The 26,456-nt window shown below is 35.2% G+C and overlaps 1 protein-coding gene across 1 annotated transcript in view; it reads left to right on the top strand.

Moving 5' to 3' along the window:
- Brwd3 (bromodomain and WD repeat domain containing 3) overlaps positions 1–26,456 on the top strand; it is a 157,435-nt gene that overhangs the window by 118,180 nt on the left and 12,799 nt on the right. Inside the window, exons 25-40 of the mRNA XM_004638809.2 lie at positions 6,001–6,108; positions 7,648–7,772; positions 10,017–10,099; positions 12,541–12,652; positions 14,210–14,271; positions 14,367–14,522; positions 15,533–15,653; positions 16,760–16,885; positions 16,965–17,043; positions 18,806–18,862; positions 20,007–20,147; positions 20,951–21,025; positions 22,883–23,035; positions 24,569–24,732; positions 25,094–25,191; positions 25,570–25,728. Of these exons, the coding sequence (XP_004638866.1) occupies positions 6,001–6,108; positions 7,648–7,772; positions 10,017–10,099; positions 12,541–12,652; positions 14,210–14,271; positions 14,367–14,522; positions 15,533–15,653; positions 16,760–16,885; positions 16,965–17,043; positions 18,806–18,862; positions 20,007–20,147; positions 20,951–21,025; positions 22,883–23,035; positions 24,569–24,732; positions 25,094–25,191; positions 25,570–25,728 (1,819 nt within the window). The remainder of the gene's footprint in view (positions 1–6,000; positions 6,109–7,647; positions 7,773–10,016; positions 10,100–12,540; positions 12,653–14,209; positions 14,272–14,366; positions 14,523–15,532; positions 15,654–16,759; positions 16,886–16,964; positions 17,044–18,805; positions 18,863–20,006; positions 20,148–20,950; positions 21,026–22,882; positions 23,036–24,568; positions 24,733–25,093; positions 25,192–25,569; positions 25,729–26,456) is intronic.

The following is a 26,456-nucleotide window of genomic DNA, read 5'->3' as shown; positions in this document are numbered from 1 at the left end:
TAGATAGATTGGTTGAATTGGATTATTTTTGAGACAAAGTCTCATTGAGTTGCCCAGGCTGAGTTCAACCTTAGCAATAGTGCTGCCTTAGCCTCCCAGAGTTGGAGGATTACAGTACTGTCCCAGTAAGCCTGGTAGCTTTTCTCTACAACCATTTTTCTCACTTCCTTCCTTGAGAGAATTTCTTTGCTTCTTTTTCTTAAATTTAATATATTCTTGCATGTTTCAAGACTGTTATATTTTAGGAGGTGGCAGTTTTCAGGTAATGAGGACAATGCATCAGTGAGACATGTGTTTTAGTTAGTTTTTCTGTTGCTATGATAAAATACCTGACATGAGCAACGTCAAAGTGAAAAGGGTCATTTTGAACCCACAGTTTCATAGGTTTTAAGTCCATGGTCAACTGGCCACAAGACAGAAACATCATGGCCGAGGGGCCTGGCAGAGGAAAGCTGCTCCACTCATGGTAGCTTGGAAGCTGAGAGAGATGGAAAAAGCCCAAGACGAGATTTATCCCTCAAAGCTGTGGTAGTAACATACTTTTCTCCTACTTTACTTCCTTATAGCACATTTAAGTATGAATTCATCAAATTCCACTGACTAGTTAGTGTCCCATGATCTGATCCCCTTCCAAGAACCTTACCTCTGAACACATGAGCTTTATTGGGGGCACTTTTTTTTCTTCTGTATTTTAGGGCATGGTCTATAGGTTGTTCAGGGTCTCACTCTGTAGGTTGGACACGTAGTGATTCTCCTGTTTATAGCCTCCCAAGTGCTGGGATTACCCTGGGGGCGAGGCCTTCACTTCAGGCCCGGGGATCAAACCCCAGGCCCATTGGGGGCATTTTTATCCAGCCCATAATAATATATCAATTAAAAATGTGTTGTAGAACCCATAAGGGAACACATGTACTTTTTACATAATTAATTTCTACAGTTTTTGTTTTTGCTGGTGCATATTAACAATTGAAAATGTTGATGTTTCTTTTAGGTAATTACATGTAATGTACTTGGGGATCATTTTTAATTCTATTATCCCTTTTCCTTCTAGCCCCAGTCCTTGTTGATTCCCTCCCCTGTCTCTGGAAGTCTACTTCCTAGTTTGTTGCCATCTCTTCTGTATCTTATTCTGCCTGCCTACCTATCTCTCTGTCTACTTGCTTGGTTTCTCAGAAGAGAAAACATAGAGAACTTAACTTGCCAAGCCTGGTTTATTTCTCTTAAACCACCCATATTTCCAAGTTCCAACCATATTCTTGTAAATTGAATGACTTCATTTTAATTACTGATTTTTGTGTATATATATATGTCACATATTCTTTTTCTTTTTTGTCTTTATTGGGCATCTAGACTTTATAAACAGCTTAATTAGCTCTTGTGGTATGTGCTGCTATAAAACATGCTATAAAATATGCATGTTTCATTATGGTATCCTACCTTAAATTCTTTCAGGAGTATACCCAGGACTGGTATACCTGAATTAAGTAATATTTATATACTTGTTTGAACAGTCTCTATATTGATTTCCATAGTGGTTTTACTAGTTTGTATTCCTACCAACACTGTAAGTAGGGTTCTTTTCATCCCTGATTTGTCAGCATTCATTGTTTTATATATTTGAAAACAGCTATGCTGAATGGAGTGAAAATAGCAAAATAGTTAATTTGCATTTTTCTTATGGCAAGAGACTTTGAGCAGTTTTCATATACACATTGGCCAGTTGCACTTTTCTTCTTTTGAAGAATGTCTATTCAGTTCATTTGTCCACCTTTTGATGAGTTTTGTTTTGGTTAACTTTTTGAGTTCCCTGTACAGTATAGATATTAGTGCTATGTCCCAGCGTAACTAGTAAAGATTTTTTCCAATCTGGTGGATTGTGTTTTCAGTCTGTTAGCTGTCGCCTTTGTTGTTCATAAGCTTTTTAACTTGTTTCAGTCACTTTTGTTGATTCTTGATCTTATTACCTGTGCTATTGGTGTCCTATGTAAGATACTTTTCCATGGACCCATGGCTTCAAGCACTTTCTCATGTTACCTTCCATCAGTTTAAATGTTTCTGATTTTATATGTAGGCCTTTGATCCATTTTTATTTTAATTTGATGCAAGGTGAAAGATAGAGATTAATTTCTGCCTTCTGTATATGGATTTTCAATTTTCCCAGAACCATTCATTAAAGAGCCTATCTTTTCTGTGGCATATTTTTTTTAATGAGCAGAATATATTTATTTTGAGGGAAAGAAAGCTCCTGTCCGAGAGAGGTACAAGAGGTGTGCCCGAGCGGGTTGTACCCCACTGGCGTATTTTTTGACACCTTTGTAAAAAATTAGATAGTTGTAGGTTCATGGATTTGTTTTAGTGTTTTCTGTATTATTCCATTTTTATACATATATTGTTTCTGCCCATACAATGTTATCTTCATTAGTGTGGCTTTGTGGGAATACTTGAAATCATAAATTTTAATTCTTCCAGAATTAGTCTTTTTTTGTTCAGGATTACTTTTGTTATTCTGGATCTTGTGTGATTACAGATGAATTTAGGGTTTTTTTTCTCCCATACTCGTCTGAAGTGTGTGGTTTCTAAGAAAGAGGAAATACATTCAGTGTCTAGATCAGAGTCGATAATATGACCATTTTCACATTATTAGTTCTTCTAGTCCATGAATAAGGTGTTTCCATTTTCTAATGTTTTCTTCAATTTATTTCTTTAATGTTCTGTGCTCTTATTGTAGATGTAGTATATCTTCATAGTTAGGTTGATTCCTAGTTATTTAAATTTTCTGAAGGTAAATGAATTTTTTTCACTCACTATGTTGATTATTGGTGTATAGGAATAGTATTGTTTTGGATGTGTTGACTTAAACCTGTATAATGGATATTTTAATGACAGCATTGTGTTTTAATACACCTAAACATGAAGCCCTTGTTTGTTTTGTTTTATGTAGAATGCCCCTACCCTTCCCAAAATGATGATACTTCAAGGCCTTAATTGTTTTTCACCTGAGAGATTATTTCTGATCTGATTTCCTCTATAGCCTCCTGGAGTTCAGTTCAGTTCAGTTCACTTCACTTCAGTTCTTTCTTTCTTTCACAGCATCTTGCTATATGGTTCAGGCTGGCCTTGAGCTCATGCTGTATCCCAAGCTGGTCTTGAACTTACAGAAATCCTCGTGCCTCACCCTTGGAGTTGTTTGTTTATTTCAGTATCAATCATTTCAGAGATTTCAGATGTATGACTTCCAATTTCTTCTATGTCATTGTGTCCTAGATTTGTTCTGGGTGGCTTGGAAGTCTGAAGTTGCATTTTGCTCCTTCAACTAGACATTTTGTGTTTCAAAAAGAAATTTTTAGTTTGATTTTTCTGATGATCCTTCTGAGTTTTGGTAGTAGGTAGCTATAGCACTCCTATCAAGGCCTCTCAAGGAAAGTCCATTCTTCAGGGATATCTTCTGTGTGTCAGATATTCTTGGTTTGAGTTTGTCCCAAAATACTGTCTTCTCAATTAATTGAGAGTGGGATGTTTGTTTCCATTTGGCTCTGTCCTCAGTCTTCAGTTGTAGGGCTATGGTGAGCTTATTACACAGGAGCCTTCCAATATTGTTACCCAGGGGAGAACAAGTGATTACAACAGATATGACATAATGTTTGCAGTAGTACAATTAGCAATAATGAACATCAAGCAAAATGTACAAATTGATAAGCTGGGATAACTTGGCTTTTTTAGTCTATGTAGCAGAACAAATAGTAAATCAGGAGTTTGGATTCAAAGTGTTTCCCCTTGTTAGAGTGGATTTACCTGGGTTCCTCTGGCCAAGTTGGTCACCAAGTCTCAGATGCTTTGTGCCACGTAGGGGGATGGGTCAGGCACCTAGGCTTCTCTGGCTAAGCAGGTTGTGGAGTCCCAGGCACCTCCCATGCTGGCTGCCCTTCAAGGTGTAATTCTATTGTCTGCTTATTCTTGATGCTATTATTTATTTTCTATTTAACTTTTTCTTCTTTCCCAATAAGCCTCCCATTTTTTTCCTCATGTAGTGCATAGCATATTCTACTTTGCTTTATAATTATATAATTATACAAGTGCCCGTATCCTTTATTTTTTGACAGTAATAGCCTTTATTTAAAGTATTCTTAATCTCAGGCTGGCTAAATAGCTCAGTGGGGTTGGAGGATTGATCCCCAGGGCACACTGAGATGACAGTTGAGTCTGGGCACGTGGTAGCGCGCGCCTGTAATCCCAGCTCTTGGGAGGCTATAAACAGGTGGATCACTACAAGTCAAATCTAGTAGTGAGACCCTGAACATCCTGTAGGCCCTTCCCTAAAATACAAAAAAAAAATTCTTAATCTGTGAAGCCCATCATGCACAGCTTTCCAATTATTAGAGTCAAAAACAAAACCAGAGAAATTCTCTGTAGAAAAAAGTAGGCAAGGAACATTTCTACATGTGAAAGCCAGTAAACAGTCTTAACATCTGAACAGTCTCTTATGTTACCCCCTAGTGAACACCACTATCAACTTTGAGATCTGAGTTGCTCTTGTTATTCTTCAGTGAATAGATGAAATAAGTTAAGGTATCTTTTTCATTCACTAGAATAGACCTAAAGTGACAACTATCTCAACAGGTTGTGCTTCATTATGTCCTGGTCTGGTTGGCCGCTTGAAGTGTCTTTTGTGTCTCCAAAGTGTATTTACTTGTAATTGGCATAAATTGACCTCTGGAGTATTAATATCTTGAATGGGAGAATCCCCGCCATCCTCATTACTCCCTTTTCTTTTTCTTCTGTTTTGAACATTGAATTAAGTTTGTGTAATTGTCACAAATGATTTTTTAATTCCTTAACACAGCACCCAGTGTCTTAGATGTAGCTGTTTAATATCTATTGAGTACGTGAATATATAGTAAAAGATGTATTTATGACTTGCTTCTTAATTTATTATAGTCATTTTATTTACTAATATTTAAGAATTTTTCATTTCCTACATAGATTTTTAGCTATTACATATTCCAATTTAGATACTTTTGATTGGTAGTATATTTTTAAATCTTGCATTATTTTTACATTATTTCTATTTACTTATCTCTTATCACTTTAAACTCATGAGGAAAAGAAATTTTCCTTGATGAATGCAGGCTATGTAGCAAATGCTGTCTTAGAAAGTGGCAGAGAGGGGGCATGCCCCTTAGCTCAATTCTAAGCAGTCAGGCTCAGCTTGCTGTGGTTTGATCCCCACAACTCAAGCCAGCCAAACCTGCCCTGAAGGCATTCGGAGCAAAAAAAAAAAAAAAAAAAAGAAAGAAAGAAAGTTGCAGAGAGTTACCAGGTACTTGAATTCATTTTCCACCCATATTTGGCCATGTGTGACATGAATGGTTTTTTGTACCTATAAACTGTTCTAACAAAGCACTTTGGTTATCTTGACGTAACTATGTATTAGCCTGTAATTTGTACTGTTTATATAAAACATGTGGACTGAGTCTTAAATGTCAGTACTTAAATTATTAATTACATTTTGCAGTATAACAATTTTCTTTTTAAAACAGAGTCTTTCTATGTAGTTCAGACTGGCCTTAAACACACTCTGTAGCACAGGTTGCCTCAAACTCATGGCACTTCTCCTGCCTCAGCCTCCTGTATACTGGGACTATTGGACTGTGCCACCACCCTCAGCCTTCCAGTGTAACAATTTAAAATTTAACCATCAGTTGCATTTTGAATATATCCGGCATGAATCTTTTTCTTTGGACTTATGAAGCTACTTGGGGGAAAAAGGAGTATGCAGGCAATGTTTGTATGATATAGTTGCTTAGCACAGGATTGCAAAGACGTGAATATGAATGAATATCATTTAGTAGAGAAAAGTACCTTTATTACACAGAATATTTTTTAAATTGTAATTATTTGCTTTATGCAAATAGATGATAATTGTAGAAAACATATTGGGATGTATAGAATTGTTGTTAAGTAGAATGCTACTGTTTGAACAACTTATGCTCTCTGTTTTAGCTTATTTATTTTAGGCAAGGCCATGAAGCTTATGTGCGGGCTGTAAGGAAGTCAAAAATATACAGTGTTAATTTACAAAAACAGCCATGGAACAAAATGGATCTCAGGGTAAGATTACCAAGTTCATGAGCTATCCAAATGGTAGCTTTGAGATTATTTTACTCATAAAACCTTTATTTTCATAGACATTTAATTAGTATGTATCTAAACTAAAATTTTCTGTATACTCTTGAAGAAGTTGCTCTTATGCGTTAACATATTATGTGTTACCTGGAATTTGTATGCTCTCTTGTCTTTATTATTTCACTAACTTCCCTAAAGGTTTAGATCCTCTAGTTCATACCATTCCATTAATAGAGCAAAGCAAGAGCTCCCTAGTGTGTATATTTACTTCGTTGGTATGATCTGGAGACTCAGCAAAGTGATAGAGTGTGTGGACTAAAAGCCATCTTCAGGTTCCAGCAGCTTTGGGATACAGTGCATATTTTAAATCACAAGAAGCTTACAAACTTTTGGAACATCTTTTGATGTAGCACTTCATAGCTCCATGACACTAAATATTTTGTTTTTTTCTGGTTAGGTACACAGAGACTAGCACAATTTTACCAGGGCTTTGTATGCAAATCAAGGGCTCTTGCATGATGATGTTTAGCAGGAAGGATATGAGAAAGAATTTACATTTCACATAGTTATTTAATTAAAGGTTTAGCTAAAACATTTGTAGGAAAAATTCAATAAGTGCTAAAGTACCTATGGTTATTTTATTTTATTTTACTTTATTTGGTCTTGGGAATCAAACTCAGGACCATGTACTTGCCAGGCAGGCCCTGTGCCACTGAGCTATATCACCTGCCCCACTAAAGAATGTTGTGAAAGGAATGGAGTTTAGTGTAATCAGATGTTTCCTGATAGACAGGGATAATGACCATTTGCTCTCAATTAGATAGAAATCAAGTTCTTTTTCAGAATTGATTGAAAGAATAACGTCTATATTTTTTTGTTTTTATTTACTTATTTTTTTCTTAGCTCTGTGTTTCTATGAAATTGTGGGTGGTACAATATCCTGAGTCTGCAAGGATCAGTCTTGGTCTCTAATTGTGACTAATAATTAATTAATGAGCAAGGTTGTTATCTCATGATACGGGGGCATTCCAAAATAATATGTATATACACATCATATATACTTGTTTGCTTACATACTGTGTTTCTCCTAAGGGACTAGACACATACAATACATAATTCCTTTTTTTAAAGAATATGTGCCCTTAGGGGCCGGGGAGATGGCTCAGTAGGATAAGCACTTGACTGGCAAACGCAAGGATCTGAGTTCAATCCCCGGTTCTGAAAAAAAAAAAACCACGAATATGTGCCCTAGCTGCCCCCCAGGTGTATACAATTAGATTTTCTAATAGTAGGTTTAGGTACATCAACACTGAAAAGTTTTCTCAAGGTATTCTGATACTTGTCCTTGGTTTGGAACCCTAAGCCCCAAAGTACCCTACTAATAAGTGGGTTAAGAGCTATGTCTTAGTATGTTTGACACTTAGCATTTTGTAAATGCTCAGATAATTCATAATTTTAAATAAACATATGAACAGTAGACATTTACTTATATAGCAAGTAACTTATTGGTATTTTCATGAATAGGAGCAAGAGTTTGTTAAGATTGTAGGAATCAAATATGAGGTTGGACCACCTACGCTATGTTGCTTGAAGCTTGCATTTCTGGATCCCATTTCAGGCAAAATGACCGGAGAGTCTTTTTCCATTAAGTAAGTAACTATCTATGGTTCTCTGTGTGCATGTGTATGTGTGTATATGTTTTAATACCGATTGTATACAATGCAAAATAATAGACTTAGGGAAGGAGAATACACACTAGTAGAGTTAAAGGGTTTAAAGTTATAAAGACAAAAGTATAATGATTATTTTGTTTCCCAGTTTAGTATTTGTGTGTGTGTGTGTGTGTGTGTGTGTGTGTGTGTGAGAGAGAGAGAGAGAGAGAGAGAGAGAGAGAGAGAGAGAGAATGGGTAGATCACTAAATTGATCCATGAACATATGAAATGAAAATGGAAATATGTGAATATTTTCTCAAGATAATGAACAATCAAAAAACATAATGTCATTGTTTGCAGTTTTGCAAGGGGAATGATATAATATAGGACACATGTTTTATAAGATTGTTTATAGGGCTGGCAAGATGGCTCAGTGCTCTAAAGCACCTACTTAGAACAAGCTTAACAAAGCACAGGGACCGCGGTTCAATCCCCCAGCACCACATGCCAGCCAGCCCTGCCTCCTGGTGGGCTGAGCTGGCCACACACACACACACACACACACACACACAAATAATAAATAAATTTTTGAAAAAAGATTGTTTATAGTAGTTATTCAAAGAATCATACACAAAAAGAGAGTGAAGCAAATCTGTTCACACACTAAAGACCAAAGAATCCAGCTGAGGACCTAGAACCTACAATAATATCCTACATGAGTCCAGCTGGAGGCCTAGAGCTCAGGGCAATGCCACAGGCAGGCCCTCTTCACTGATCTGTGTTGAGAAGGCCCAAAAGTGAGTGGTGGAAGCTAGAAAGTCTGTGCCAGCGGGATGAATGATCTGTGCTACCAGGCTGAGATATCTGCACTGGAGTCAGGAAGCAAAGCTCAAGATAACCAGAGCTCCCCCGAAAAGTGCTACAGTCACCCTCAGCAACAGTGAGGTCTCAAGCTCCTATCGCAGTAATGAAAACATAGTTCCTCTCAGGAAAGAAAACATGACAAGCTTCTCCAGGAGGCTGAGCAGTGTACCATCTTCCTCTCTGAATCCAGGAAATGATCCTCAGAGTGAGGACCAGAGCTCCCCCAAAGTAAACCATAGCTATTCTCAGTGACACCAACTTCCAGAGCTCCTGCTCCAAAGAGAAGAGCCAGGTTCACTAGGAAAGCCAGCATGACAAGGTTTTCCCCCAGCAGAATAGCCCAAGAGAAACAGCAGCTCCCCCAACAGCTTGCAAATATCTTCCCTAACAGCTTCCCAACAGCTTCTCAGTTCTACCTCTTCTGTTGCTGGCAACAGTCCTCAGGTGGGCCTTGCATACCCAGCACCATGCTAGTTCAGTTCAGCTGGGTGTAACAAGTTGACCACATTGGCAAGGCAGCACAGCATTAGTGCGAGGGTTAGGGCAAGGATTTCCTTTCCCATGCAGAAGTAATTTGGCATGCTGTCATATATTGATTCTTGATGACTGTGCAATTTGGGATGTGCTTAGAAAGTATTCGCCTATGCTTGTGTCTTCAGATTTTTACCTGCTTTATTGTCTAGCAGATTAAGCACTTCTGTTTTAATATTTGGATCTTTAATTCATTTAGATTTTAATTTAGTACATGTCAGCAGATAGCAGGCTACCACATATAAGTTACTACCACTTCTTGAAAATGTAGTGGCTTTTATTTCTGTTAAGAACAGTAAACAGGGGCCGGGGAGATGGATCAGTGGAATAAGCGCTTCCCTGGCAAGTGCAAGGACCTGAGTTCAATCCCTGGTTCTGCCAAAAAAAAAAAAAAGAATAGTAAACGGATGGCTTGTTTTCTTAAAGTTGAATTTAATATCTAAAGACATGAAAGGATATCAATTATTATGTAAGCTTAAAAACCTTTATTTTTAGCTGGGCGAGGTATTACATGCTTATAAACATTGCAGGAGGGAGAATAAGGCAAAAACATCAGAAAGAAGCATAAGACAACCTGAAGTATATAACAAGTACCTATATCAAAAAAGAAATACACTGTATTATGTCTGTTATTAAATAGATAAGTTAGTAGGATATACTAGTAGACAGGTACCCCTCAGTAGGTCAGACCAGATAGGATTTATGTGAAAACCTTTCTAGGGATTGTGGTGTTTATAAAATTTTGCTTCAGCATTTCACATTAAACATACATCCTTGGATATGTAGTATCAAACATTGTTACATCTTAAATTGATTTTCATTTATTTACTTTATTTTCTGCACAGGTATCATGACATGCCAGATGTCATTGATTTTCTTGTGCTACATCAGTTTTATAATGAAGCCAAAGAAAGGAACTGGCAGATTGGTAAGTATAGAATTGCCACTGTTAAGGTAGAAGTAGGGAATGTTTTAACTCTGATTTAACAGAAACTATTTTAATATTTAATCAGACCAAGCTGTCAGTCCAGCTACAAAACTTAAAATTTGTTTTTCAGTTACAGTTACATGATTTTGAGCACATTTTATTGAAATTTCAAGTTTCTTTTCATTATGAAGTTTCACTTTCCATGGGTTTGTTGGCTTATTGTCAGCTGAAGTTAGAAAACATAAAATGCAAAATTGCAAAAATAAAACAGTTGAACAGATTCAAACTTCATGATTTTCTGAATAATGTAATGAAATACTACATAGTCCTGTTTCATCTTACCAATGATGTGATTCGTCCCAGTGTCTAGTGTATCCATGCTACACCACCTGCCTGTTAGTCACTTAGCTGAGTGGTCTCAACTGTCTTGAATATCACAGTGCTTGAGTTTAGGTAACCCTTACATAGTTACCTATTTACCTTACTTCATCTCATCATTAGACACTATTATCTCACATCATCACAAGAATAAGGATGAATATAATAAAATAAGATACTTTAAGAGTCCACATTTAGGCTGGGGAGATAGTTTGGCAGTCTAAGCGCCTGCCTGGCAAGCTCAAGGACGCAGGTCCAATTTCTGATACTCCATGCAGTATGGCCCCAGAACCCCAGACACAGCCGACCCTGAAACCAGGCATGGTGGTACATGCCTATAATCCCAGCACTGGTGAGGCTGAGGTAGACAGGAGGATCACTATGAGTCTGAACTATGTAACCAGACCCTCTATCAAACAAATAAAATTTTAAAAAGAGTACATTTACACATTTTTGTGTGTGTGTTTTTGAAAGTGTTGCTCTGCAGTTCATGTTGGCCTTGAGCTCACTTTGCAGCCCAGGCTTCTTTCAAACTTGTAATGATCCTCCTGCCTCAGCGTCCTGAGTGCTGGAGTTATAGAAGTGTGCCACCATGCCTGACCTTATTGAGTACATTTTAATAATTGTTCTTTTCTTATTATTAGTTTTTGCTAGTTTTACTGTATTTAATTTATAAATTAAACTTTATTATAACTATGTTTGTAGCATAAATCAGAATCTATGCATTCAACCAAACGTGGACCCAAGATATTTTTAAAAATTACATCTATGCTAAGCATTTAAGATTTTGTTCTCATTGTTCCTTAAACAATGTAGGACAACAGCTATTTACATATCATTTCTATTATGTATTAGAGATGACATAAAGTGTGTAGAAAGGTGTGCGTAGGTTGTATGCAAGTACTATGCCATTGTGGACTTAAGCATCCTTACTTTGCGATATTCGTAGTTCACTAATACCAATGAACAATGGTGCAGTGTTCAACTGCAGTACTACTTGCAGTACCAGGCATCCATTGCAGATGTGGGCACATACCCTCCACAGGGTATGACTCATTTAATCTCTCAGCCTTCTGCAAATAGTATACAATTTACATTGAGAATTCTCAAATTTTGTTTTATCTTTAATTTATACTTGGATCTTAAACATACCATTGAAGAATCTGCCTTCCTGTTTCTCTTCCTTTTCTTTCCTCCTTTAACCATTCTTCTTCTGTCCTCTGTGTATTATTTGTCTGTGTCTCTTTTTGTTTTTGTTCTTTCTGTAATTGGGAAAAGCAACATAATGATTATGTGACCATAGCAAAGACATAATTTTGGAAGGATTGGGCCTCACAGCCTGCCATGGAGGCCTTACTCTGTCACTTACTAGCTATTGGGCCATGGCAAAACTTTTACTTGTCAATATTTACTTCTTTTACCTTGAAAATGGGAATTGTATTAGTATACCTGTATAAGGTTGATATGCACAAGATGGGGGTTAATGCATAGGCAACACATTTGTGGTACTTAATGTAGATGTTCCTTATTAGTATTTTTAAATTTTCTGATGTATAAGAAATATTTTTTATTCATGGTGGTTTCAATTTGTTCTGCCTATTTAAAGGCAGAACATTGGTACAGACTGAGAATCTCTAAACTCCAAAATCCAAGACACTGAGCAACGTGAGGCATATCATATTTTAGGTTTTTGGGTTAGGAATGTTCAAATAGTAACATCTATGCAAATGTTCCAAAATCTGAAACTCTAAATTTGTAAAGTTTCTGGCCCCAAACATTTTAGATAAAGGATACTCAACTTGTCAGAAATTTTTTAAAGGAAAAGAAGCTAAAAGGAAAAGAAAGACTTTAACGTACATGCCATATAGTACGAAGTATGTTTCATGACAATCCTCAATAACTGGTGGAAATCAACATGCTAGTATTTATGTAAGAAGACATAGAAATACGTATTTTAGATTTGTACCACTTGGAAATCAAAATATTTGAAGAGGGTCAAATGTACGGTTTAAGATCTGATATCAACAAGAGTACTTTTTTAAGAATTTTCAACAACATTATAGGTGATCGATTCCGCAGCATAATAGATGATGCCTGGTGGTTTGGAACTGTGGAGAGTCAGCAGCCTTTTCAACCAGAATATCCTGATAGCTCTTTCCAGTGTTATAGTGTTCAGTAAGTACATTTATGGTCTTTTTTTTTTTTTTTTTTTTTTTTTGTGGAACCAGGGATTGAACTCAGTCCTTTGCACTTGCCAGGGACATTTATGGTCTTTTATGCTTTATGGAATACATTAGTATTATATGGCTTCTGAGTAGATCCTACCAAGAATAATAATTTTTATCTGAGTTACTAGTCGTAGAATACATGTACCCAGAAGAAAGTAATCCCTAGTACCTGTTGGAATAATTTGATGCTAAAAAGGAACTGAATGCATTTACCCCTCCTTTATTTACATTTTCTCTGAAGTATTTCTGTTTTAGATAATGACTAAAATCATTTTTATTGGAGGATACTGAAATAAATTTAATCTTTAAAGCAATTTTTAAAAGCTGAATATAGCAGTTAATATTGGTACCTAGTCTTTTATTTAGTAATATGGATTCTAGACAGAATGACTGCATTATATTTTGTGGTGCTATTTTTATGTATATTTACTTTAATTCTTGAATTCCCAGAGTTGGAAAATCTTTATAAATGAAACTTCTTAAAGAAGAAAGAAAAAACTGTATATTTTGAGAAGATTAATTTTTACAGTCTCAATATTGCAGAGTGAAAGTAATCAAATTTAGGCCAGCCAAATAGCTCAGTGGATTAAAGCGCAGGGTCCAGGGGTCGATCCCTGGACCTGCCATGCCAGCCTTGCCCCCAGGGAGTGCTGAGAAGGCAATTGAGATTGAGTGTGGTGGCACGCACCTGTAATCCCAGCTCTTGGGAGGCTGTAAACAGGTGGATCATTATGAGTCAGATCTAGTAGTGAGACCCTGAACACCCTGTAGACCCTTCCCTAAAAATACAAAAAAAAGTAATATAATTGGGGCCAGGGATATAACTCAGTGGCATAAGTGCTTTGCCTGGCAAGATCAACCTCCAGTACCACCAAAAAAAAAGTAATAAAATTTTGGAAATGCTTTATTTAATATTTAAGCTGTTAGGATAAAAGTGAATTAAAACTCGATGAGTTAAGTAATCTCTCCACCTGAAAGGTACTTCCCAAATTATCTTCTTGTTCTCTCCTTAGCTCAATGTTAAATTTATGCTTATTTAGCCTCTCCTCTTTTCTTTTCTTTTCTTCTCTCTCTCTCTCTCTCTCTCTCTCTCTCTCTCTTTCTTTCTTTCTTTCTTTGTCTCTTTCTCTCTTTCTTTCCTTCCTTCCCTCCCTCGATGCCCTCCCTCCCTTCCTCTCTTCCTCCGGTACCAGGAATTGAACTCAGGACCTTGTAGTTGCCAGGCAGGTGCTCTTGCCATTGACCTATATCCCCAGAGCTTGAATATATGCTTCATTGGAACAAAAAAAATAAACTAGTAAGATTAGACTTACTGCTCTATAAGTTTCTTGGTGGTCTGTGTTTTCTTATAAGTAGTTTTGTATTATTTTTATGTAAGTAAAGTTGTACTTTATTGAATATTATGTTACCACTTTACAAATTTCACTCTGAGGAGGTCATGGAAATTATGCTAGTATCTGAAACAAATGCTTGTGAATTTGATTTTCATCTTGTTTTTTAATAGCTGGGACAATAATGAGAGAGAAAAGATGAGCCCCTGGGATATGGAGCCAATTCCAGAAGGAAGTAAATATTCTTTAAACATGAATTACACTTCTTTTACAAGTAAAATAATGTAATATTGCGAACTGATTATTTCTAAACTGTCATGTTTCACCTAGCTGCCTTCCCGGATGAAGTTGGTGCAGGTGTTCCTGTGTCTCAGGAGGAATTGACTGCTTTGCTATACAAGCCGCAGGAAGGAGAATGGGGTGCTCATTCCAGAGATGAGGAGTGTGAACGAGTTATTCAGGGCATCAACCACCTTCTTTCCCTGGGTATGATCAGTGTGAAAAATACTAGGAGGAGAGATGGGAGCCAGCAAAATAGGGATACTTTTGAGGTTCTACAAGAGGAAATGTAACTTGTCACTCTATACTTAATTTTCAACTGAAGAGACATAGTGGTTCCTTTTTTATGTAAAATTCTATTTTTTTTTTGGGCGGAACCCGGGATTGAACTCAGATCCTTGCATTTGCCAGTCAAGCGCTTATCCTACTGAGCCATCTCCCCGGCCCTTTTATGTAAACATCTTTATTTTTCATGACAATACTATGATAAAATTGTTAAATACATGCACATTTTAGAAACTGAATGTAAGAAGCATCTTTAGAGTTATCAGCCAAGCATATCTGTTTTAATATTAATGTCATTTTATGGTTGGGTAATGTAATGGCTGATGAATTATCAGTACTTGGGGTGGGGTTGGGGTCTAATAGTGAAGGAGGGCCTATAAGTATCTTTTAATTTTTTGATTCATTTTGACTCCCTAGTTATTTACTGAGCCTCCCTCTGATTTTTTATGGGTTTCTTGGTAAAGATAGTAACCGAGTAATATATTTCACCCACATTAATAGTTAATAATTTCCTAAAATGTGTTACTTCAGAAATTTGGAAGTTGTTCAGGAAGCACATAGAGTTCTGAAGATAAACACAATATTCCTTCTTTTCTTTTCTTCTTTTCTTTTCTTTCTTTCTTTTTTTTTTTTGGTATACGAAATCCAGCTCTAGAGCTTGCACTTGCTAGGCACGTTGCTTATGCTGCTGAACTGTCTTCTTTGCCCACAGTATTCCTTTATTTTTTCATTTTACCTGATTTTGAATCAGTGTATTGTCAATGATACATAGATATTATGTTCTAATAAAAAGAATAACCTTGTATTTACCTAAGTGTGTCATTGTTTTAGAAATGTAGTATATCAGTTCTCCTTATTCCCGTGTGAATATTCATTACCACAAAGTGTTAGTATCTTCTTTAACTACTTTTTGAATCTTGGTAATTTTGTAGATTTTGCCAGCCCTTTTGCTGTTCCAGTGGATCTCAGTGCCTACCCCTTGTACTGTACTGTAGTTGCTTATCCAACTGACCTCAATACTATCAGGCGGAGACTTGAAAATCGTTTTTACAGGTTTGTTTATTTAATTTTATTGTTTATTATAAAATTCATTGTTCTATGGCTCTTGCATACTTTTTTGAGTTTACATTTTCATAAGATAAAGTGATCTTCTACAGACTTACTCATTTCAAGAAATTAAATTTCTTTATTCAGTAAATTATCTTTCAGGATTAAAAGAGGGTCGTATAGGCAAGATATCATGCCTTTTATCTTCTACTCTGAATAATTACTATGAAGACCACAATAAGCAGTGTATCAACTTGTAATTGTCCTGCTAACCTGTTTTGAAACTGTTTGTTATGTTTATCTTTTTTCCTCTTTAACATAAAAAAGGAGGGTAGAAGAAAGTAAAATATAGGGAGCACAGTTTGTGTATAATGAGAAAAGTACAATTAGCTTTCTTTTATTAAAGATAATTTAAATGGTTTATGGATTTTTGATTAAGATGCTACAGAGACATGGAGCATCTTTATATCCTCTTTGAGAAGTTATGTAACCGTTAATTAAATTGCAAGTTCTAATATATATACACACACACACACACACACACACACACACACATATTCAATTCAGTTTTTTCATGGTTTTGGTTGAGAGGGTTTTTGGGGTCAGTTTGGTTTCACTGTCATCTAACTCTACCTCACCAGAATCATGGTATTCCATAAACTGATTAATCTACTTCTTATAACTGAGAGTTGAATACATTTTTTAATATATATTGTCCAATTTAGTAATGTATATTATAAGTAGGGAAAATACTGTCATTTTTTACAATTTTTTTGCTCTTCATGACTCTTCCCCTGAAAACTAGACATTATGCTAACGTTACCAAATATTTTTATTGGGTTTGTCACATTACACTCCCTACAATGTCCTTAGTTATTCCTATTTCAAGTTTCATTAGGCAGTCTATGGGTTCAAAATTCTTCCCTGTGTCTCAAATGCAGAATTGAAACCGTGCCTTTTTTGCACACAGCCTCATACATACATATTGTCATATTTACGTAGTTCAACACCTTTGACATATTATGGTTTAGTGCCTAGTTATTATATATTGTATGTTTCTATAGTATAAGTTAAATGTGTCAACTAACTCTAACAGTGTTTTTTTCTCATAGGAGAATATCAGCATTAATGTGGGAGGTACGCTACATTGAGCATAATGCTAGGACTTTCAATGAGCCAGATAGTCCTATAGTTAAAGCAGCCAAAATTGTAACTGACATTTTACTTCGATTTATTGGGTAAGAAGTAGTTTCATGTTTTAATGAGACTAATTTCAGATTTTTAAGTTATTTAAATGTACTTTGACTTGTTTTTTAGAGATCAAAGTTGTAATGATATACTGGATACTTACAATAAAATTAAAGCAGAAGAACTAAACAGTACTGATGCAGAAGAGGTAAGAATTATAGCATCCTGAATAGAGTGAATTTCTTGCTTATTTGAAATATAGTAGGTGCTACATGTAAATTTTCAATTGATTATGAGCAATAAAAGATTTTAGGATGTTAGCTGAACATTTGCATCTTTTTATATTAATTTCTTTGGTCTCTGCCCAGATGGAATATGCCAAAAATGTAATAGTAGGAAATTTAGAGAAAGGTGTCCGGTCACTCTACGTGACTCAGTGGCTTTTGATGATAAGAAATCAATACTTTATTTTCCAGCTGTTAAAAGAAAAGACAAAGAATTCAATATTTTCAAAGATGGTTTTGCACACAGAGAAGGGACTTTATCAGTAATGTCAGTAACATCAAAAGGGACTGTATTTTCTATACATTGTAAACTATTACATACATTTTAAAACTAAAGATTTGAAAATCTGAATATTTCATAGTTTTATAGCATTTTCACCTCTTTTATTTAAGGAAATTTACAAAAACCAATATTTTGCAAATGAAATGAGTGTTCTCAGTAAACCTTTACATGCTTGATTTCTCTACCCATCCATGTCTATAATTCACATAAAGCCTTGTTTGACAAGATGGCTCAGTGGAATAAGCACTTCCCTGGCAAGCGTAAGGGCCTGAGTTCAATCCCCAGTTCCGCTAAAAAAAAAGATGTTATGATAGATACCAAAACCAAGATAAGCTGAAATAGTAATGAATAATCGAACATCTGCACTGGAGAACAGTTCATCCCATGGATAAAGACTCAAATGTGCTAGATCTTGTTGCAGTTGTATGAGATATTTTCATGTTTATTTTGTTTAAATTGTTAATGTCTAGAATGGTCAATCTTGAATGTTTCTATTCTATTATAAAAGTGCATCTGACTGTAAAGCATTGTTTTACTGGAGCTAAATACTGTGTATGTAGCTTTAATAACGAAAGCATATACCAATTAGATAATGGCCCTTTGAAACCCAGGAAATCTTGTTCACATTTCTTGTATTATCTTTGACCTTTACTATGAATGTATTTAACACAAAAGTTTAATGTAATAAGACAGTTTCTTCCAAGACTAGCACTAGTTGTTTTAGAATAGAAAATTAGAGTAAGATGCAGCTCAACACATTGATGAGTATCAATATAATAAGTTTCTTTTAAAATACTAGCAATTAGCAGTGGATTAAAGCACCTGCAAGTAGGCGCAGGGGCTGGGGGTTGTATTCCTGGGCCTGCTCTGCTGGCCCTGCCCCTGGGGCAGGCTGAGACAGCAATTGAGACTGGGCGTGGTGGTGCACACCTGTAATCCCAGCTCTTGAGATGCTATCAGCAGGCTCTGATCTAGTAGTGAGACTCCAAATACCCTATAGACCCTTCCCTAAAATATAAATAAATAAATAAATTACTAGCAATTAGATATAAACCTAAGCAGATAACAATGGCTACCCTTTTCCTCATTTCCTATTCAATTTTTTTTTTTTTTTGGTGGAACCAGGGATTAAACTCAGGCCCTTATGCTTGCCAGGCAAGTGCTTATTCTACTGAGCCATCTCCCTGGCACCCTCCTATTCAAATTTGAAGCAAGACTTTGTGTAGTTATTTTTTCCTAGCACATTTTGTAATTTGTATGTAGCATATTGGCAAAGGTCTTTGTCCTGCTGTTCTAATGAAGAAAATTTACTCACGATTGTTTCATTTGACTTGTAAATATTTATATCATTCATAACAATTTGAATGTAACTTAACATCTTCCACTCTCCTCTTTTCACTCAGGATATAGAAATTATTGATGTAGATTCAGATGGTCCTGGTACTTCATCTGGAAGAAGGGTAAGTAGATAAGTGGACTCCTGAGAAACTCAAGTCTCCCTATATCATGGATCTTAAAGAGTAGACGCTGCATATGGAAATGTAGTTAGACTCTATTCTATGGCTGAGTATAATTTTAGTTGTACTGATCACTAAAATTTATTACAAGGGCCAGGGAGATAGCTCAGTAGAATTAGTGCTTACCTGGCTAGCGCAGGGTCCTGAGTTCAATCCCCAGTACTGCAAAAAATAAAAAAAATTACAGCAAGAAAGTGAAAATACATAGTTTGATAATCCAGAGAAAGACATAAGTGTAACACGGAGGAATTCATGTTTAGGTTTTGCTACACTTTCTCTCTCTTATAAAGGACCATGCACTATACTCTCACACAGCAATGAAAATGGAGTAAAGTGTGTGATTGGAGATCTAGTACCTAAGACTTGTTAGGGGCTGGTTATCTAGGCACTCTGCCTAGCATATACCGATTCCAGATTTCTATTAAGAAAACAGGCATTCAGCCTAAATGACATTTCTTATACTGTCTTACAGTAAGTCACTTTTATAGTTTAGCAAACAGTTCTAGTACCAAATTTCTAAATGCCAATCATGGACCAATCTTTTAATTGAAGCCTCTGCTGAAGGTAACAAACTATTACGTTAAATCTTTTCTGCACATCTCTCTGTCATAATTACACATAGTTATTCTATAGGAGGAAAATATCTTTTGAAATCTTTACTGAAAGAGATCATGATGAAACACTTGAAATGGTAAAAACTAGAATTTATCATTACCACAGTATTTATTAAAAATGTGTATGTTGTTTGGAGAAAATTATGGCACCCTTGGCAAGTGAACTTATTGCCAGCCACTGTTAAGGCAATGTATCTGTTAACCTTGTAGATGAAAATGCATTTGACTCTTTGTACTTTATGTGTTTGGATTTTCTAAAAATTAAAATCCCGAATGCTAGATTTCTTGCTATCTTCATAAATATAATATCCATTTCTTTTTGCTTATTTGTTTCCACACTGTTTAATTTTAACTAAAACTTTTGAATTACAGCATTGCTCTCAAAACAAATATTTTAACATTAGGTGCACATGAGAAAGTCCACGAAGACTTAAAGAAAGACCTCATACATATAATTCTATTAAAATCTATAGGTTAAATGTCGAGGCAGAAGGCAGTCCTTAAGGTGTAATCCTGATGCTTGGAAAAAACAGTGCAAAGAACTATTGAGCCTCATTTATGAACGGGAAGATTCAGAACCATTTCGACAACCAGCAGATTCCCTTTCTTACTCAGTAAGCACACACTTGTTTAAATAATCACCAACTGCCCATAAGTGTCCATGTTAACATGTAGTTAAGGGTAATTTTCCTTTCCTTCCTTTCTTGGGTATCTTTACATTGTAAAAGTGACTTGTATAATTAGTTATGACTTTTTAAAATGTCTGTCATGGACATATTATATATAGTAGTAAATGACACTGAATCAAAATATTTTGCTACTCCTTTCTGCTGTTGAGATATTTAATGTTTTATTTCTAATACACTTTTATACACTGAAAATTGGTGATATATGTCAGTGCTAGTGAAATTGTTCCTAAATATGTTACCACTTCTGTCACTTGGGGTGACCACCAGACCAACATCCCTTTTCAAAAAAGATAAAAGTATGAAAACTTGTAGTATAGGATCACTCTTGTAGTAAATGGAATTACTGTATATGTTGAATTACTTTTTAGATATCAAATCTGTTCTTTTTCAGAGAAAAGGAACAGCAGTGTTTCAGAAATGAGACCATCTTTTCAACTTAGTACACATCAGTATGTCTCTCTGTATTCACAGATTTTAGTTCCAAATAATATTTAAATAAGCACTATTTGTTTGTTTTGCTTATAGAATATTTGGGTAGAATAAATTAGTCTAGTGTTTTTCATAGTAGAGAAAAGTTATGAATACTAATCTCATTCACCTTAAAGTACAGGCAACTAAATATAATTTCTATGTGTGAATCTTTGACCCTTCAACCAAAGTTGTATTGCAAGTCATGATATTTTGTTGTAGCGGTCTGGAAATACAATACCTGCTCTTTATTTGTGTAGGCCCATCAAGAGGAAGAGGGCGAATCTTCAGAGTTGAGTGTTCCAGAAGGACAACATGATACAGCTCTTCCTGAGGTAGCCCCCAGTCATCTCTCAAAAGACACTGTTTGTTTGTTTGTTTTATTTTTAAAATATCCATGTTTGGGCTGGAGATAGAGCTCAGCAGCATAAGTGCCTGCATGGCAAGCGCAAGGTCTCAAGTTCAATCCTTGGTACTGGGGGGTTGCGGGGAGAAGATATCTTCGTTTGTACACAAACCTTCATAATTTATTAAAACTGCCTTCTAATTGTATTTTAAATTTTTGTTCTTTTTTGGTTCTTATTATTTTAAATCAACATGTTCTCAAGATTCCTCTTTGTGACATCCATTTGGATGATTTGATACCTAAATCTGAAGCTACGTACTGTTGCAAAACAGAAAACAGCATGTGACATGTGTATGTTTGTACTGCAGCTGTTTATTCCAATTGGGACTTCATTCAGCATGCAGGCTAAATCTTTTTTTTTTTTTGGTAATATTACACAAGTTCTGATATTTTTTGTTTAGAAAAATATGAGTGCTTCATAAGCCATAATGTATTGCAATACACTTTTTTATGATTTAAGAAAATGGAACGTTTAGGTACAGTTTTGCTTTTTCATACTTTAAAAGTATTTTTTTATAATACCCTTTTGTCTGGTCTTATGGCTCTGCCCTTTTTTGAGGGAAATGTTACTTAATGATTTTAAGTAGGATGAGAAATCTAATGTTGACTGTGGTTTTCATTGCAAAAATTATATATTGAGATAATGCATTTCATATACTATTTAATGTAGAAAGCCTAGGAAAATCTTTTTTTTTAAATAATTTTTTTGAAAAAGAAGTAGCAATGAGATAGTTTCAGAACAGGTTAGTAGGACAATTACAATAATTAATACATTGCATATTGTAGTAAGCCTAGGAAAATTTTAATTAAATTTCAAAGAAGTAAGGTAAAATGAGGTCTTTCCTCTCTCCTTAGAAAAATCAAACGACTTTCTGAACCTATCAGACAAAAAAGATTTTAGATGAAACAAAACTGTCACATTGATAAAAATTCAAAGGAGAGGTGCCAGGGATATAGCTCAGTGGCATAAGTGCCTGGCCTGGGAAGCACATGATCCTGAGTTCAAACCCCTGTAAACAAAGAGAGACACAAACAAGGCGAATTTGACTTTGAATCTCAGTTCATGACACTTTAAAGTGTCCTTGTACCTAATAAGCTTGGAAATAATGCAATAATTTGTGGAGTATAGTTACTTAATTCTGCTTGAATAATACCTCTTCTACTGCCAGTAACACAGTTTGCTAGCATGTCAGAATTTACATCAACCTTTATACAAAAAATGAAATCCCTTATTATAGACTGTACAAATGAAGGCAATGAACGAGGCATGGTGGCACACGCCTATAATACCACTACTCAAGAGGCTTAAGGCACAAGCATCCACAAGTAAAGAGGCCAGTCTGGGCTACAAAATAAGTTGAAGGCCAGCCTAAATTACATAGTCAGATCCTGTGTAAAGACCAAACCAAACAACCAAAAAAAAAAAACACAAAACAAAACAAACACAATGAGTATAGATTTTAATTATGGTTATTGACTGCAGTGTAAGTGCTAAGCCTCTCCCCAAGGTCCTACTCTTTTCAGAAACCAACAAAAGATGGTTTGGGAGGGGCCGGGGAGATGGATCAGTAGAACAAGCACTTGCCTAGCAAGCGTAAAGGCCTGAGTTCAATCCCCGGTTCCAGAAAAAAAAAAAAAAGATGATTTGGAGTGTGAGAAGATCGGTGTCAGATTGAGAATCAATGTTTATCTCATATCAGTATGCAGTGTAAATCTCAGTTCCATTAGATTATTTAATATTATTTTTAGTTTAAGTATTTATATTTAACACATTATTCTTTCTTAGGATCATCAAGGTGTTATGGAAACCCGTATGGACTTCAGCACTGTGAAAGAAATTTTGGAAGCAGGGAACTATGTTAGTCCTCTGGAATTTTGTAAGGATGTTCGCCAAATATTCAGCACTTCCAAAGCTTATACCTCTAATAAAAAATCAAGGGTATGTGAAACAATGTTCTGTGGTTTTATTATCGAAGTGTAATTATATAACAGGCAATTTTCTTTTTTTAAAATTAATTTTATTAATAAACAGCAATGAGACAGTTTCAAAACCAATTAATAGGAAAATTTCAATTATTAATACATTTCATATTATTGTCTTCGTAGTGGTTATTCATAGTACAAGATGAAGACATGATATCCTGTCCAAACACTATTAGTATAAATCTTTCTTCTCATTGAATTAAGAGAAAGTAGCTGTATATCTATCCTAACTATTTTGTATATACAGATACAAAATGGTCCTTCCCCTTTTGTTTAGTTTTGTCAGATGGGTATACCATTGTCATATTCCCCTTTTTTGTTTAGTTTTGTCAGAGATGGGTATACCATTGTCATTTAAATATTTTAGGTACATGAATTCAGCAAAATAATCCAATATGCTCCAGTAGTCCATAATAGTAGTGGGTTATCTGTGGGACTGGCAGTGTCACAAGTTGTTGACTTGAGCCCTTTACAACTCAGCATATTTATATGGCTTTACTTTTCATACCTTGTTATTATACTTTTCTGCTGGATGGTTAAGACCAAGATAAAGCAAGACCTATATAAGAAGAAATGTAACGTTTTTATCTGACAAGGTCAGTCAAATCCCCTCAGTTTAGATGTAGAATGTCTCCCAAAATTCTCATGTGTGTGGAGGGTGAATGGATCACAGGGGCACCCAAGTTGACTTCAGGCAATTTTCTTTAAGCAGATTTATTTATTTATTTATTTATTTATTTATTGCAGTACCAGGGATTGAACCCTGAGCTTGCCAGGCAAGTGCTTATTCTACTGAGCGATATCCCCAAGCCTCTTTAGGGAATTTTAAAATTAATAAGCAAATACATATTGCAGATCTAACATAGTTCCTAATATTTGAGTCTCTGGAATGTAGATTGTTATGAAGATACATTTAACATAATGACTCTGAAATTAAGCAGCTCTTTCTTCTCCTATCTGCTGCATTTTTACTTTTTAGTAATACTTAGAACTGCCAGAGAAACTACAGCAAAAAAGTGCTTTGCTATGCAGTTTAGGCTGTCCTAGAGCTCACTTTGTAGTTCAGGATGGTCTTGAACTTGCTACAATCCTGCTGCCTCAGCCTCCTAAGTACTGGGATTACAGGCATAGAAAGGTCGTAGAAAGTTTGGGAAATAGAAGTATAAAGAACAAAGCAAAAATCCATCATTTTATGTATAGTTCATATTTAATATATATACTTACATAATTTCTGTATTCCCTATATACTTGCATATGTCCATATTTTGTTTATAATAGCAGTTTGCATATTGTAAGGCCTTTTTTGTTATTTATCATGACTTTGAAAAAATACTTTTCATCACATCCTTCGGATCATTATTTTACATTTTTTAACCACTGACGTAGGTTTTTTCCAGTTTTTCACTCTATATGAATAGTGACTATGGTCCGGGCATGTTCTACTTATATATAAAGCAACTGATAAAGATTGTAACTTCAACTTTTTCAGGTCTACAGCATGACACTGCGATTATCTGCCTTATTTGAAAATCATATTACAAATATCATTTCTGAGTATAAATCAGCGATCCAAAATCAGAAGAGGAGAAGGCCACGGTACAGAAAACGCCTAAGAAGCAGCAGTAGTTCATTGTCTAGTAGCAGAGCTCCTAGGTATATTACACTGATTCAGTGTTTTTGTTTTGAAATCATTTTCTGTGTATTACTTCATTTCTCACTTTATAGTTTCAGAAAATTTTAAGAAATCTACTTCTTCCATAATTGTCCATATCTAAGAAAAGTTAATAACAAAAAGTACTATTTATGTGAATTTTACTACTATGAAACCTTGTTTTTCATTTATTGATTTAAAGTTTTATCTTTGTCAAAATATCAATTTTAAGCATTTCACTTAAATGTGAAGCATTACACAAAAATTTCCATTTTGGTCAGTTTAAGTATGTTTTATTAAATTTTGTGTTGTAATGTGTTACTAACAGAAAATATACTCATCGTGATATGTTTTTACTCATAGTCCAAAAGGGAAACAGAAACAAATGAAGTTGCAACCTAAAAATGACCAGAATACCTCAGTGTCTTATGCTAGGACTAGTTCTCCTTTCTCATCTCCTGGTAAATATGTCTTTTTGTTGCTATCTGTTTTATCTTGATAGTAACCCTGTAGAAGAGGTTGTATGGTATATAGTACAAAGACAATAGATCTACATTTTTAAAAACTTGTAGTAGTTTATTCCCATTTCTGTTCGCTCTCTTTGTGTGGTTGGGTAACATTAGCCATGTTATTTGGTTTCTTTGTTAGACTAGAAAAAGTTTAGAATTTTAATGTCCATAGCCTCTCAGAGCCCTCATCTATATATTTGCCAACATAAGTCTTGTGGGATCCTCTTGGAGCATCTTGCTTAAAGTAAAATAAACAAGATGTCTCAAAAGCAGCTTAACTTTTCTAGCAAGGCAAAATTATTTTAACATTATAACCTTTTAAAATGCAAGTTTCAGATGCTGCTGAAGGAATTTCACAGTATCTCCTTGATGATGAACTGGATGGGCCATTTTCTTCATCAAGCTTCAGTGGATATAGCCAAAGTGGAAATACCCATGACCCAGGGAAAGCCAAATCACTTCGGAATAGAGTTCAACCAGTTAAACAAGGTAGGAAGTAAATGTTGAATGGGCCATTTATTCTTTATTATGATGAAAGAGGAGTAAAATCTGATATAGTATTAGATTAATAAAATTTCATATGTCTTTACCATTAATGAGAATTCTAATAATGTCAAATAGGAATTAGACAGGTTAAAAACTGGTTAGTAGATTTCCAGTATATTGAAACATAATATTTTATAATAAAATGTAAAATGACATGAATAGGAAGAAAGAAGAAATTCTTTCCCCAATTACACAAGAACCAGACTATTAAACATTTTTAGATTTTTTTTCATATGTCAAGCCATATTAATGAGAAAGGAAAAGATTTCTGAAGCTATCCTTAGTTTTTAAATTTTTTGTGTGGCTCTTCATTTGAAAAATGGGCCTAGGTTGAGAAATGATTCTTCATGTAGTTACCACTCCCTTCTACTCCCTTTAACGTTTTCCAGTTCCATAGTTCAGATATTCTTTCCTCTGAGTGCCCACAGTATCACATAATCATTTGTTTTTAGGCTACACCCTGCATGTATTTCTAGGGATTCTGTAGAGATTCAGGACTTGTGAGATAAGCCAGCCTCATTTAGCCACAGAAGCCATTCTTTATTTCATATAATGAGCTTCCATATATAATTTTATGTAATGAAAACTTTTTAGTCCCTAAAAAGAAATCGCAAGACCCAGTCCTAGCCCAGGTCCGGTGAGTGTGCGGAGAGTTTCCTGCTACCCTGCGC

This window comes from Octodon degus, unplaced genomic scaffold, assembly GCF_000260255.1.
Source record: "Octodon degus isolate 3935 unplaced genomic scaffold, OctDeg1.0 scaffold00103, whole genome shotgun sequence".
NCBI lineage: Eukaryota > Metazoa > Chordata > Mammalia > Rodentia > Octodontidae > Octodon > Octodon degus.
Note: the sequence above shows the minus strand (reverse complement) of the source record. Positions and strands in the feature narration are given on the sequence as shown.